This window comes from Emys orbicularis, chromosome 5 (assembly GCF_028017835.1).
Source record: "Emys orbicularis isolate rEmyOrb1 chromosome 5, rEmyOrb1.hap1, whole genome shotgun sequence".
Classification (NCBI taxonomy): Eukaryota; Metazoa; Chordata; order Testudines; family Emydidae; genus Emys; species Emys orbicularis.
Genome location: NC_088687.1, coordinates 33,369,400 through 33,382,366, shown reverse-complemented (window position 1 = coordinate 33,382,366; position 12,967 = coordinate 33,369,400). Strand labels below are relative to the sequence as shown.

The 12,967-nt window shown below is 45.2% G+C and overlaps 1 protein-coding gene across 1 annotated transcript in view; it reads left to right on the top strand.

Annotated features, from left to right (window-relative positions):
• Positions 1-10,707, top strand: part of GSTCD (glutathione S-transferase C-terminal domain containing) — a 133,510-nt gene extending 122,803 nt beyond the window's left edge. The window contains exon 11 of the mRNA XM_065405313.1: positions 10,571-10,707. Within this exon, the coding sequence (XP_065261385.1) occupies positions 10,571-10,707 (137 nt within the window). The remainder of the gene's footprint in view (positions 1-10,570) is intronic.
• The last annotated feature ends 2,260 nt before the right edge of the window (positions 10,708-12,967 follow it).

Here is a 12,967-nt window from a genome sequence, read left to right as displayed (position 1 = left end):
TAAAAAAGAGGGGCTGATCCAAAGTAAATGGGAAGGCTATTATTTTTTCAAGGAAAGGCTTTTACTAGATCCCAGATGCAAACATCCCCAAAATATAGACATTCGCTGGATGATATCTGAACCTAGATCCACATAAATAAATAAATAAATAAATAAAAAATAAAAAATTTATTTTTTATTTTTTTATTTATTTATTTATGTGGATCTAGGTTCAGATATCATCCAGCGAATGTCTATATTTTGGGGATGTTTGCATCTGGGATCTTACAGCTCAAGTCCATCTCTAGTTCTTGTGTAGGATAGTGACAAATGACAGATGTTCAAGAGCGGATAAAGAATTAGCTTAGCTGTGGCAGATGGATGTATCATTCCCCTGCAATATTTAATTTTCTAAAGGGAAAAGGGAGACTACAAACTAGTTTCAAATAAAAAAACCAACAACAATTCAAGCCAAGATAGGGCAGACGCTGTTGGGGAGTGAAGGTGGATATTCTTGGCTCAAAAACACTTATGAAATACATCAAAGGCAGTAAGAGCAACTAATCTAAATACATTTTTAAAAGCTGCACTTGTGGTATTCAAGGTATTTCCTATAGTTCAGACTACTAAAGGAAATACTGCAGATTCTGAGATGATTTCCAATTTTACTTAAAAATAGATATGATTATTTTGCTATTCCACTGTATTTAGACAGAAAAAAAATTGCCAGGGTTACAGCTGACAATTATACTCCACCCACTGAGAAGGGTGTCTCCTCTTTTGCTTGTGAGATAGCCATGGGAGATGGGAAGGAAACTGCCAGTTCAAAAGAGAGGGAAGGGACATCAAATGAGCTTCTGTCAGCCTTTTGATACAAAATGTCAGGTGTTTTTGAATTATTTCAACTTTTTGTATGTTCTCTGTCTCATAGAAATTGTACACTTTTCCTCAGAAACTTGTTTCCCCAAGGAGAAAAAAAACACCTCATTGGTATTTCTATTTTAAAACTAACATTATTTTTCTATTCTATTCAATTAGACATTAGACTATTCTGTTCTACTGAAAAATCTTTATGGGGGTGTGGTTGCTGTGGATTAAGTTTTGTTTTCAAATGACTAAACTAAAGGTCAGACCACATTTGTGTTAGATTCATGTTCTTTTGACAGGTCAAGATCAGGTATTGAAAAGCTACATCAAATGAACTTCAGATTTTCTTTTTAAAGAAGAATTTTAAATGATTGAAAGCATGGGAACAATTTTGGAGGGGTGTGTGTGTGTGTCTTTTTTTCTATATTTGTAGATAGTGAGAAAGTGGCTTATTCTGCTTTTTTCCCCAGTCTTTTAAGGTTGAGAAAAAATGATATATGTAGCACTGCTTACTGTGGGTCACACAACTTCTGTAAAATAGTACGGGTTTATTGGCTTGTCATACTGCCCACGTGCCACCAGATAAACACCTCAAACTTAAAGGCCCGGTCACAACAGTTCAGCCTGTTTATCTATCAGTGGTAGTTATATAGTACTAATTACTGTTGGGTATCTGTGACTAAAAAACTGCTGATTTAACTCAAACAGTTACCCAGAAAAACATAATTCCCTGTTAAATAATGAAGACCTCTGTACCCTCTCCATCAGGGCATAATCACTTCCTTTCCCACTCTTCTCTATGGTGCAAACTGGGCATTTTGGTGCCCACTGTGCCCAATAATAGCATCCATGCCCAAGCAGTGATGTCACCAGCATCAATCCAGCCTACCTAGTATTCCCTCTCTGATCCCAGTACTGGCTCATATATCTAAGACAAATCCCAGTGAGACCAGCAGGGGAACAGGGCCCACGTTGTGACACATGTTCCAACCCAGTCTCCCAGGTGAACAATAAGTAACAATGACATCACTATAATCACATGGTGTGTGCATGTGCACAAAGGTTTGTCAGTCTGCCACGGAAGGAAATTTTCTTCCTATCCCCAAATACAGGGATCAGTGCTACAGTGCAACTAAACACAGACCAAGCTTGGCAGACTTTACTATCCTAGAATTGGGTTTGTTTTAGTTTGAAAAAGAGAAGACTGAGAGGGGACATGATAGCAGTTTTCAGGTATCTAAAAGGGTGTCATAAGGAGGAGGGAGAAAACTTGTTTGCCTTAGTCTCTAAGGCCTGGTCTACACTAGGAGTTATGTCGAATTTAGCAGCGTTAAATCGAATTAACCCTGCACCCGTCCACACAACGAAGCTATTTAGTTCGACATAGAGGTCTCTTTAAATCGATTTCTGTACTCCTCCCCGACGAGGGGAGTAGCGCTAAATTCGACATGGCCATGTCGAATTTGGGTAGGTGTGGATGGAATTCGACGCTAATAGCTCCGGGAGCTATCCCACAGTGCACCACTCTGTTGACACTCTGGACAGCAGTCCGAGCTCGGATGCTCTGACCAGCCACACAGGAAATGCCCCGGGAAAATTTGAATTCCTTTTCCTGTCTGGCCAGTTTGAATCTCACTTCCTGTTTGGACATCGTGGCGAGCTCAGCAGCACTGGCAACGATGCAGAGCTCTCCAGCAGAGGTGACCATGCAATCGCAGAATAGAAAGAGGGCCCCAGCATGGACTGATCGGGAAGTCTTGGATCTGATCGCTGTGTGGGGCGATGAGTCCGTGCTTTCGGAGCTGCGATCGAAAAAACGGAATGCGAAGATCTACGAGAAGATCTCCAAAGCCATGACGGAGAGAGGATACAGCCGGGATGCAACGCAGTGCCGCATGAAAATCAAGGACCTGAGACAAGGCTACCAGAAGACCAAAGCGGCAAACGGACGCTCCGGATCCCAGCCCCAGACATGCCGTTTCTACGAGGCACTACATTGCATTCTAGGTGCGGCCGCCACCACTACCCCACCACTGACCGTGGACTCTGACGATGGGGTATTGTCGACGGCCGCTTCCTCGGAGATGTTCGCGGATGGTGAAGATGAGGAAGGAGATGAGGAGGACGAGGCAGTCGACAGCGCTTACAACGCTGATTTCCCCGACAGCCAGGATCTCTTCATCACCCTCACGGAGATCCCCTACCAACCCTCCCAAGGCGTTAACCGTGACCCTGAATCAGGGGAAGGATCAGTCGGTAAGTGTTTTAAACATTTATTTTGAACAGAACAGGAATGGAATATTAACAATGGGTTTTTCATGATTACTTTGCCCTAGGCGCTTAACTTTTTAGTCCTTGCCAGTGCAACAACTGCAAAAGTATCTCAAAATGTCCGGTTTTTCATGATCAGTTTGCCCTAGGCGCTCTACTTTTTAGTCCTTGCCAGTGCAGCTACTGGAAAATTAGGTCAATATGTCCGGGGATAGAGCTGAAATCCTCCTGGGACATCTCCACGAAGCTCTCCTGGAGGTAATTTGAAAGCCTTTGCATCAGGTTCCTGGGGAGAGCGGCCTTATTGCGTCCTCCATGGTAGGAAACTTTTCCACGCCAGGCTAGCAGCAAGTACTCTGGGATCAGTGCCTCGCACAGCATGGCCGCATACGGCCCTGGTTTTTGCTGGCATTCACGCAGCATGCGGTCTTTCTCAGTGTCCGAAATCCTCATCAGAGTGATATCACTCATGGTGACCTGCTTTAAATTAGGGGAATGTTGGTATTGGGACTGATTGCCTGTTCCTTTACATAACTGTAACCGGCGGTTTACAGCCACACGGTGGAGGCGGGACAGGGGCAGCATACAGGGATCTTTCCCGGGGACAGCTGCGAGGGGGGTGGGACAGGGGCAGAGTTCATGCTGGCCGGATTGCCGGCAGCAGGAACTGACCAACGCTAGGAGCATTGCTTCAAACGTGAAAGGAGGGCACTGCTATAAATTAAGCTTTCAGCAGCCAAAAGTCTACGGCTTACCATGTCCGCCTGCTACCCGAATTCCGCTGTCCTGCCCCGCTTGTGTGATCTGTACTCCAAGACCCCAGGCACTGAATGGGAAGGCCGAAAATTCGACCTTGTCCTGAGTGCGCATGTGATAGGTGCTGTGCATGGTCTTGTTCACAGAGAAAGACTATGTTCATTGTTCACAAAAATGTATCTTTGTGAGGAATTCACTCCCTTTTTCCCATCCCACAGCTGCGAGTGTCTCCCGACCTACCCTGGCATCCCCCTCCCAGAGGCTGGCGCAGATTAGGCGCCGAAAGAGAAGGACACGGGACGAGATGTTCTCCGAACTTATGGGCTGCTCCCGAGCCAAGGCGGCACAGCAGACCCAGTGGAGGGAGAACATGTCACAATACCAGCAATCACACAGCGAATGGGAGGACAGGTGGCGGCAGGAAGACCAGCAGGCGACTCAAACGCTGCTTGGACTAATGAGGGAGCAAACGGACACGCTCCAGCACCTTGTAGATGTTCTGCAGGACCGGAGGCAGGAGGACAGAGCCCCGCTGCAGTCTATCTCTAACCGCCCACCCCTGCCACAAAGTCCCATCCCCCCCTCACCCAAAGTCCCAAGAAGGAGGGGCGGCAGGGGCCGTGAAAACAGTCACTCCACCCCTGCAGACTGCTCAAGTACCAGACGGCTCTCATTCCCAAAGTTTTGATAAGTCCTTTCCTTCACTCCAAAAGCACCTCACCCAAGCCCCCGTCCCAGTGGCATCCCCTAACTGTCTAGTTGTTAATAAAAAACACGTTTCTGTTAATTACTGTTTCCATCATGTTCTTTTAGAGGACAGTGTGTTTGAAGGGGGGAAAGGGGGTTGGTAATTGGAGAGGACAGTCATCTTTACCAGGGTACAGACACGGGGGCAGGTTCAGCAGCAGGTCACACACACATTGCAGTCACTAGGCACCCTGGTCAGTCTGGGAGGTGGTTTTCATGTTCTGTGTGGGGGGGCTATGTGAGTTTGTGGCGGGGGAGGGCGGTTACAGATCTTATGCAGTGGTCCTTAGCCTGGATGACAGAGCCACGCAGCAGGGGATCTGTAACCATCTTCCCCCGCCACAAAGTCACATAGCCCCCACACACAGAGTCCCGAAAAGGAGGGGTGGCAGGCTCCATTGAAACAACCAGTCCACCACTGCGGACCGCTCTAGGAGCAGGAGCCTGTCATTCCTCGAGTTTAGAAGCGTCCTTTCCATCACTACACCCGCTCCCCACCACAGTCTGCGTCCCAGTTTCAACCCTTTACCATGAAACCCTTAATAAAGAAAACGGTATAAATGAACAAAGTTCCATTCATTTTATTTTTAAAGGTGTGTTGGAAGGGGGGAAACGGGGTGAAGCGGGTATGTAACTGGAGAGGCTAGTCAACATTAACTGGGTAAAGAAACGGGGGCAGGTTCAGCTTCTCTTTAAACAAACTTAATAGTCACAGGTTACCCTGCTCACTCAGGAACCTAGCTTTCAAAGCCTCCCGGATGCACAGCGTGTCCCGCTGGGCTCTTCTAATCGCCCGGCTGTCTGGCTGGGCGTAATCAGCAGCCAGGCGATGTGCCTCAACCTCCCACCCCGCCATAAACGTCTCCCCCTTGCTCTCACAGAGATTGTGGAGCACACAGCAAGCTGCAATGACAATGGGGATATTGGTTTCGCTGAGATCAGAGCGAGTCAGTAAGCTTCTCCATCTCCCGTTGAGACGTCCAAGAGCACACTCCACCACCATTCTGCACTTGCTCAGCCGGTAGTTGAAGAGTTCTTTTTCAGTGTCCAGGGCGCCTGTATAGGGCTTCATGAGCCAGGACATTAGCGGGTAGGCTGGGTCCCCGAGGATCACTATAGGCATCTCCACATCCCCAACAGTTATTTTGTGGTCCGGGAAGTAAATACCTTCCTGCAGCCGTCTAAACAGACCAGAGTTCCTGAAAACACGAGCGTCATGAACCTTGCCCGGCCATCCGACGTTGATGTTTGTAAAACGTCCCCTATGGTCCACCAGTGCTTGCAGCACCATTGAAAAGTAGCCCTTTCTGTTAATGTACTGGCTGGCCTGGTGGTCCGGTCCCAGGATAGGGATGTGAGTTCCATCTATAGCCCCACCGCAGTTTGGGAATCCCATCGCGGCGAAGCCATCTATGATGACCTGCACGTTTTCCAGGGTCACTACCTTTGACAGCAGTAGCTCAACGATTGCGTTGGCTACTTGCATCACAACAACCCCCACGGTGGATTTGCCCATGCCAAAGTGGTTCGCGACTGACCGGTAGCTGTCTGGCGTTGCAAGCTTCCAGAGGGCTATGGCCACTCGCTTCTGGACAGTCAGGGCTGCTCGCATCCGGGTGTCCTTGCGCTTCAGGGCAGGGGACAGCAACTCACAAAGTTCAAGGAAAGTTCCCTTACGCATGCGAAAGTTTCGCAGCCACTGTGATTCATCCCAGACCTGCAGCACTATGCGGTCCCACCAGTCCATGCTTGTTTCCCGGGCCCAGAATCGCCGTTCCACAGCATCAACATGACCCATTGCCACCATGATATCCACGGCGCGGGGTCCCGTGCTTTGCGAGAGGTCTGTGCCACTCTCAGACTTAATGTCCTCACCGCGCTGCCGTAGCCTCCTCGCCCGATTTCTCAGCATCTGCCTCTGAAAAAGGTGGATGATAAGGTGCGAGGTGTTGACAACGGCCATAACTGCAGTGATGGTCGCAGCGGGCTCCATGCTCGCAGTGCTGTGGCGTCTGCGCTGTCACTCACCAGAAAAGTGCGCGAACTGATTGCCTGCCGGCGCTTTCAGAGAGGGAGGGCGGGAGTGACAGTTGAATGACAGTTACCCAAAACCACCCTCAACACATTTTTTCCCCCAGCAGGCATTGGGGGCTCGACCCAGAATTCCAATGGGCAGCGGGGACTGCGGGAACTGGGATAGCTGCCCACAGTGCACCGCTTCCAATGTCGACGCTTGCCCCGTTAGTGTGGACTCACAAAGTCGAATTACTGTTCTTAGTGTGGATACACACGTTCGACTTTGTAATATCGGTTCCACTAATTCGATTTAAGTAAAATCGAACTACTCTCGTAGTGTAGACATACCCTAAGGATAGAACAAGAAGCAATGGGCTTAAACTGCAGCAAGGGAGGTTTAGGTTGGACATTAGGAAAAAGTTCCTAACTGTCAGGGTGGTTAAACACTGGAATAAATTGCCTAGGGAGGTTGTGGAATCTCCATCTCTGGAGATATTTAAGAGTAGGTTAGATAAATGTCTATCAGGGATGGTCTAGACAGTATTTGGTCCTGCCATGAGGGCAGGGGACTGGACTTGATGACCTCTTAAGGTCACTTCCAGTCCTAGAATCTATGAATCTATGAATAAGATTTATAATCCATTTGCCAAAATGGGGGTGGTAGGGGAAGATCTATATCAGGGAAGCAAATATGCCTGCCGGACTGTCACATCCCTGAACTATTCCCATCCACCCTACCCCATTAATCACTCCCAACCAATCTGTGTCTCTACTGTGTTCAAAGCCACCACTCAGAATTAGCTGTGTTCATCAGCTGAGGGGTCCAAATTCCACCAACTGCGGAACCATCTTACTAGAGGTGAAGCATTATGTTTTCTGTGTAACTCAGCAATCTGCATTTTAATTATGCAGAAGAAAATGCTTGTTACCATCCATTTGTTATGGAAAAATAGTAAGTAGATTGAACTCAGTACAGTTTAATATTTAAAGAGAAATGTTTAAATATGATATGCAGCTCTGCATCTGTGTGCCAGCTTTTGTGAAATGTACTGTAGTGACTCTCCGATCCCAAATGCATTAAATTGTATTATTTTATCAGGCCATAGATAAGAGCATAGGAGTATGAAAAGGAGAGACTATAGTAGCTTTTGCATCTTGTTCAAGACTTTATAATTATGAATCTTTAATACATCTCAAGATACTGATGAAACTTTCTTGTAAGGGTTGTGAAAATGCTGAAAGTTCCACCTTTTCTGTGAATTATCAGTTCAGATAGTTTGGACATAGATAGGAACCAAATGTATTGAATAATATTCACCTGAAATCTGTAAAGAAAACATATACCTTTGGCTTTACTTTACTATCCTACAAAATTCTAAACCAAGAACAATTCAGACTTTTCCTCTACAGTTGCTCAGATTTATTCCCAAATATGTTTCTAAAATGAAGTTTTTGTTTCGATTTCTAGAAGTAATTAGACTGTATGTAACTGATGAGGACAGAGACGTGCATAGAATTAAGCGGCAGTCTGCAATTTGTATTAAACTGTAACACAAGGGAGGGGGTGCTACCTGCTCACTATTCATACTCTCCAAAACCGGGCATTTAATTGGTTCCAATACAAGGGTTACAGGGCTCTTTACCATATAATCCATAATTGGCATTAGGTAGGCTCATAATGCAGGCTAGGCGCTCCTCAGCCTACCCCCCCCCCAGTACTCTGCTCTCTCGCAGTGCTAGCACCTTCCCCCCTGTGAGAGGGACAGGGGTTGCAGCAGGGTGAGGACCTCGACCCACAAAGGCTCACTTTATCACATGAGCCCAAGGTTGGGAAACATTCATTTTATTCTCTTAACTGCATTGGAAACTGGCTGCAAGTTGCAATGAATAAACAACTCCAGCCCAGTACCTCAGTTAGAAATTGACTGTGTTCCTACTCAACCCCCTGTGGCTTGAAGGTGCTTCAAGGAAGGCAAAAAACTCCCTGGTGCCCTTCCAATTGCCTCATGGCAGAAAAAATTCCATCCTGACCCCCTAAACAGGCGATTGGCTAGAGCTGCAGCATCTGTCAGGCCAGGTTCCCATTCCTACTTCAGGTGGGTAGAGTGGGCTACTGTAATGGACTTGAAAGAGGCTCCATATGACCCCTGGTTTGGGCTAAATCCTGGGAGCTGGGGAGTGCTGGCCAATCAGCACCCCTCTCCCCCAGCAGGTCAGTGGGTTCCAGAGACTTTCATGGGGAGGAGTTACCTACTGTCCCTTGGCGAGTGTCTCCCTCCCTTCTGCTGGGACTGTCCCCCCTTTCATCATTGGCCCCACCAAGTTCCCCCACCCATCTTGCTGGTGAGCACTTATTTTCATGTTGCCACAAATCAGTCACCCTGGATAAACTTTGTTCAGTATTTTATTTTTGTATTTTCTGTGGAAATGGGCTAATAGTTCTGTTAAACACTTTAAGATTTCCAGATTTTAGACAAGACATGAAGGAGATTAGGAAAATGGCTATGGCTTATGAGAAGTGGGGACCAGTTCCCCTCTGCCCCACCCTTCCCCACCTGAGGAGCTGGTGCCAATCTTTCCCTAGTACCAGGAGCTGTCTTTACCTGCCACGTACACATGATGTATCCCACACCCCGTAATTTTGGGTAATAGAAAAGAACACATTGTGTTTCTCCGTCCATAAAGAAGGATAATAATCCAACCTCTTTGTCATGTGAGGTTTGTGAGGCACACACGTAAAATAATGGTTGCCATAGAAATATTAATTATTTAATTAAGTAAATAAAAATATAGGTGAAATGGGGGAAAGCAGATTTAGAGATGTGGATTAGGTTGCATCTAGATTCTAAGTTATTTACTGCTATGTAAATAACTTTTCTGACATCACTAATAATTGAACAATGTTCATTAATGTTATTAATGATCTGGATGATGGGATAGATTGCACCCTCAGCAAGTTCACGGATGACTAAGCTGGTGGGAGCGGTAGATACGCTGGAGGGTAGGGATAGGGTCCAGAGTGACCTAGACAAATTGGAGGATTGGGCCCAAAGAAATTTGATGAGGTTCAACAAGGACAAGTGCAGAGTCCTGCAATTAGGATGGAAGAATCCCATGCACCGCTACAGGCTGGGGACCAACTGACTAAGCAGCAGCTCTGCAGAAAAGGACCTGGGGATTACAGTGGATAAGAAGCTGGATCTGAGTCAGCAGTGTACCCTTGTTGCCAAGAAGGCTAATGGCATATTGAGCTGCATTAGTAGGAGCATTGCCAGCAGATCGAGGGAAGTGATTATTCCCCTCTATTCAGCACTGGTGAGGCCACATCTGGAGTATTGCATCCAGTTTTGGGCCCCCCACTATAGAAAGGATGTGGACAAATTGGAGAGAGTCCAGTGGAGGGCAACGAAAATGATCAGGGAGCTGCGGCACATGACTTACGAGAAGAGGCTGAGGAAACTGGGCTTGTTTAGTCTGCAGAAGAGAAGAGTGAGGGGGGATTTGATAGCAGCCTTCAACTACCTAAAGGGGGATTCCAAAGAGCATGGATCTCGGCTGTTCTCAATGGTGGTAGATGACAGAACAAGGAGCAATGGTCTCAAGTTTCAGTGGGGGAGGGCTCGGTTGGATATTAGGAAACACTATTTCACTAGGAGGATGGTGAAGCACTGGAATGAGTTACATTGGGAGGTGGTGGAATCTCCATCCTTAGAGGTTTTTAAGGCCCAGCTTGACAAAGCCCTGGCTGGGATGATTTAGTTGGGATTGGTCCTGCTTTGAGCAGGGGGTTGGACTAGGTGACCTCCTGAGGTTTCTTGCAACCCTAATCTTCTATGATTCTGATGCCAAAGGGAACATTTCTTTGTAGATCATATATTTCTACTAAAAATTAAGGAAGTCTTTTAATGTTTCTGTTTTTGTTCTGGTATTCTAGGAAAACACTGTATGGGGCTGGTGGATCTGGATCGGGCATGGGCTGCAGAAGGATGCAACTACTCTGTCCAAGTGATGTCCATGGAGCCAGAAAGTTGCTCTCCAAAGAACAACATGGTAGTGGGTGTCCCTATTTAGGTTAAGAGATTTATATTTGATTTTAATTTAGGCATCAATTATGAACAATGCCAGGGGTTCAAACTGCTGGGAAGCAGACATCAAACATCCTGAACCCATGGTCTTCAGAAAAGGAAGTAGCAGGAAAAGGGTTGGAAAGTTGGCTGCCTACAGAGCATCACAAATCCTACTTGTAATATGTTATTAAATGACTGCTGGCTTTCATAATGAGAATCCTCTGAAGCATTCACCTGCCTACAGAGTAATATCCACCAGGAATGAAATGTTTTCTTTGTCCTGAATTGAAATGTGTTGTTTCCATTTTGAGCATTTAATGGTTTTAATAAAATTAAAGGAAATTTTGAAATAAAAAGTAATTTTGAATCAAAAGATCAAAATGTTTCATTTAAAAAATGTCAAAACAAAACATTTAGATATTTTAGATTTTTTTAAAACAAAATAATGTTGGCAAAATTGACACGAATTCACAAAATGTGTTTGTCGCTGAATCTGCATTATTCACCAAAAAAAGATGACACCTATATGCCTGATACCTCACCGCTAACCTTGGCAAGGATTGCTATTCATCTTAGATTGAGAAACTCATTGCCAGTGCTGGCTGATGTCTGTGCCATTCCTAAAACAAGTAATGGTTATATTTGGAAATGCTGAATTTTTATCTGTCATCTTCACTTATTTTTACTAAATTTAAAATTTGTACACAGTTGCATTATGGGAACCCTGTGAAAATATCAACCATATATATGTTACAGTAAAAGGAAAATGAACCTCTTGTGTAGTAGCATCTTTATATCCTAATTTAAATTAGTAGCATAATTCACTAACACAAATCAAAATAGAATATAATGATTTTGTTTGACGGGTCTACTGATTTGGTGCATTTATGAATTTTGCAATTTGTTTAAAATATAACTAAGGTTTGGTCAATGTGGATGTCACCTTAGCTCTTCAGTGAGTGTTGCACATGAATCTACAAAATACTTGCAGAGATGGGGGAAAGAAAAGCCATCCTCTGAAATTTTTTCTATCTTATGGTTACATCTCCAAAGGGTCTAGGTGTCCTTTTGTGTGAATGGCAATGGAAGCCTACATGCTGCTTCATTTAGAGATGCAGGCCTACACAAGCAGATGTAACTTCGTACCTGCATCTTGAATTTTTGACTACACTATGATGCTTTTACACTAACTTCTTGACAGGTCAGGGAAGGAAGTGTGATCTTATTCTTGTATCATTCTAGTAACAGCAAAGAAACTGCACATTGTGGGCTGAGAATCTAGCCCAAATACACCTCTGCCTCGATATAATGCTGTCCTCGGGAGCCAAAAAATCTTACCGCGTTATAGGTGAAACCGCATTATATCGAACTTGCTTTGATCCGCCGGAGTGCGCAGCCCCGCCCCCCCGGAGCGCTGCTTTACCGCATTATATCCAAATTCGTGTTATATCGGGTCGCGTTATATCGGGGTAGAGGTGTATATAACAGCATCTGATGTCTCCTGTAATTTCTCAAGCATATCCAAAGATAAGTTAGTTTTAGAGGCAGCAGTAACTTGTTCCAAGTCTGGATACCATCTCAGTTAAATTGACTTCTACTTAATCCAGGCATAAAGTGTGGAGAGAGGAAATTTTTTATTCGCTGCATGTTGCACCTAAGAAAGACTCGCCAGGGTAAGTCACATGGTGCAAGCTCCATTTTGTCTACTCTAGAGTCTTGCATCAGAGAGACATCTATCTAAGCAAGCCCTATGCTGTTAGTTTTAAGCCTGGTAATTGCTAAGAAGTGGATTTAAGGGGTAGGCTTTGCTGGTCACATTAGTCTAGTATCCTACTGTAACAGATGGTTTTCTATGAACTTACATTTATAAGTTGATATCATACTTATAAAATCTCTAGAGTTTCTATTTGAATAACGTGTCATTTTGTCTTGGATCCACCAATAAGGAAGAAGGGGCTGGGGCTGGGAGCTAACATTGAGCTAACATCTGCAGACATCTGCCCACGAGATGCCCATTGAATAAAAGGGAAAAAAAACCAGTAATCCTAGGAAGCAGGGAAGATAATTCTGGGAAAACATCAAGGTAGTCATCTGTGTGTGGATGTCTTTATTTCTGCCCTTTTTCTTTCTGTGTTTCTGTTATGTGAGTTAGCTGCTTTCTAAATCTCTCAATACATTTTAGCATTGCTGTATTTATGTGAAACTAATAATACACAAATGCATACATCCTGGGTGCGGGCAGTATGCCTCCTTATTCTTAATTT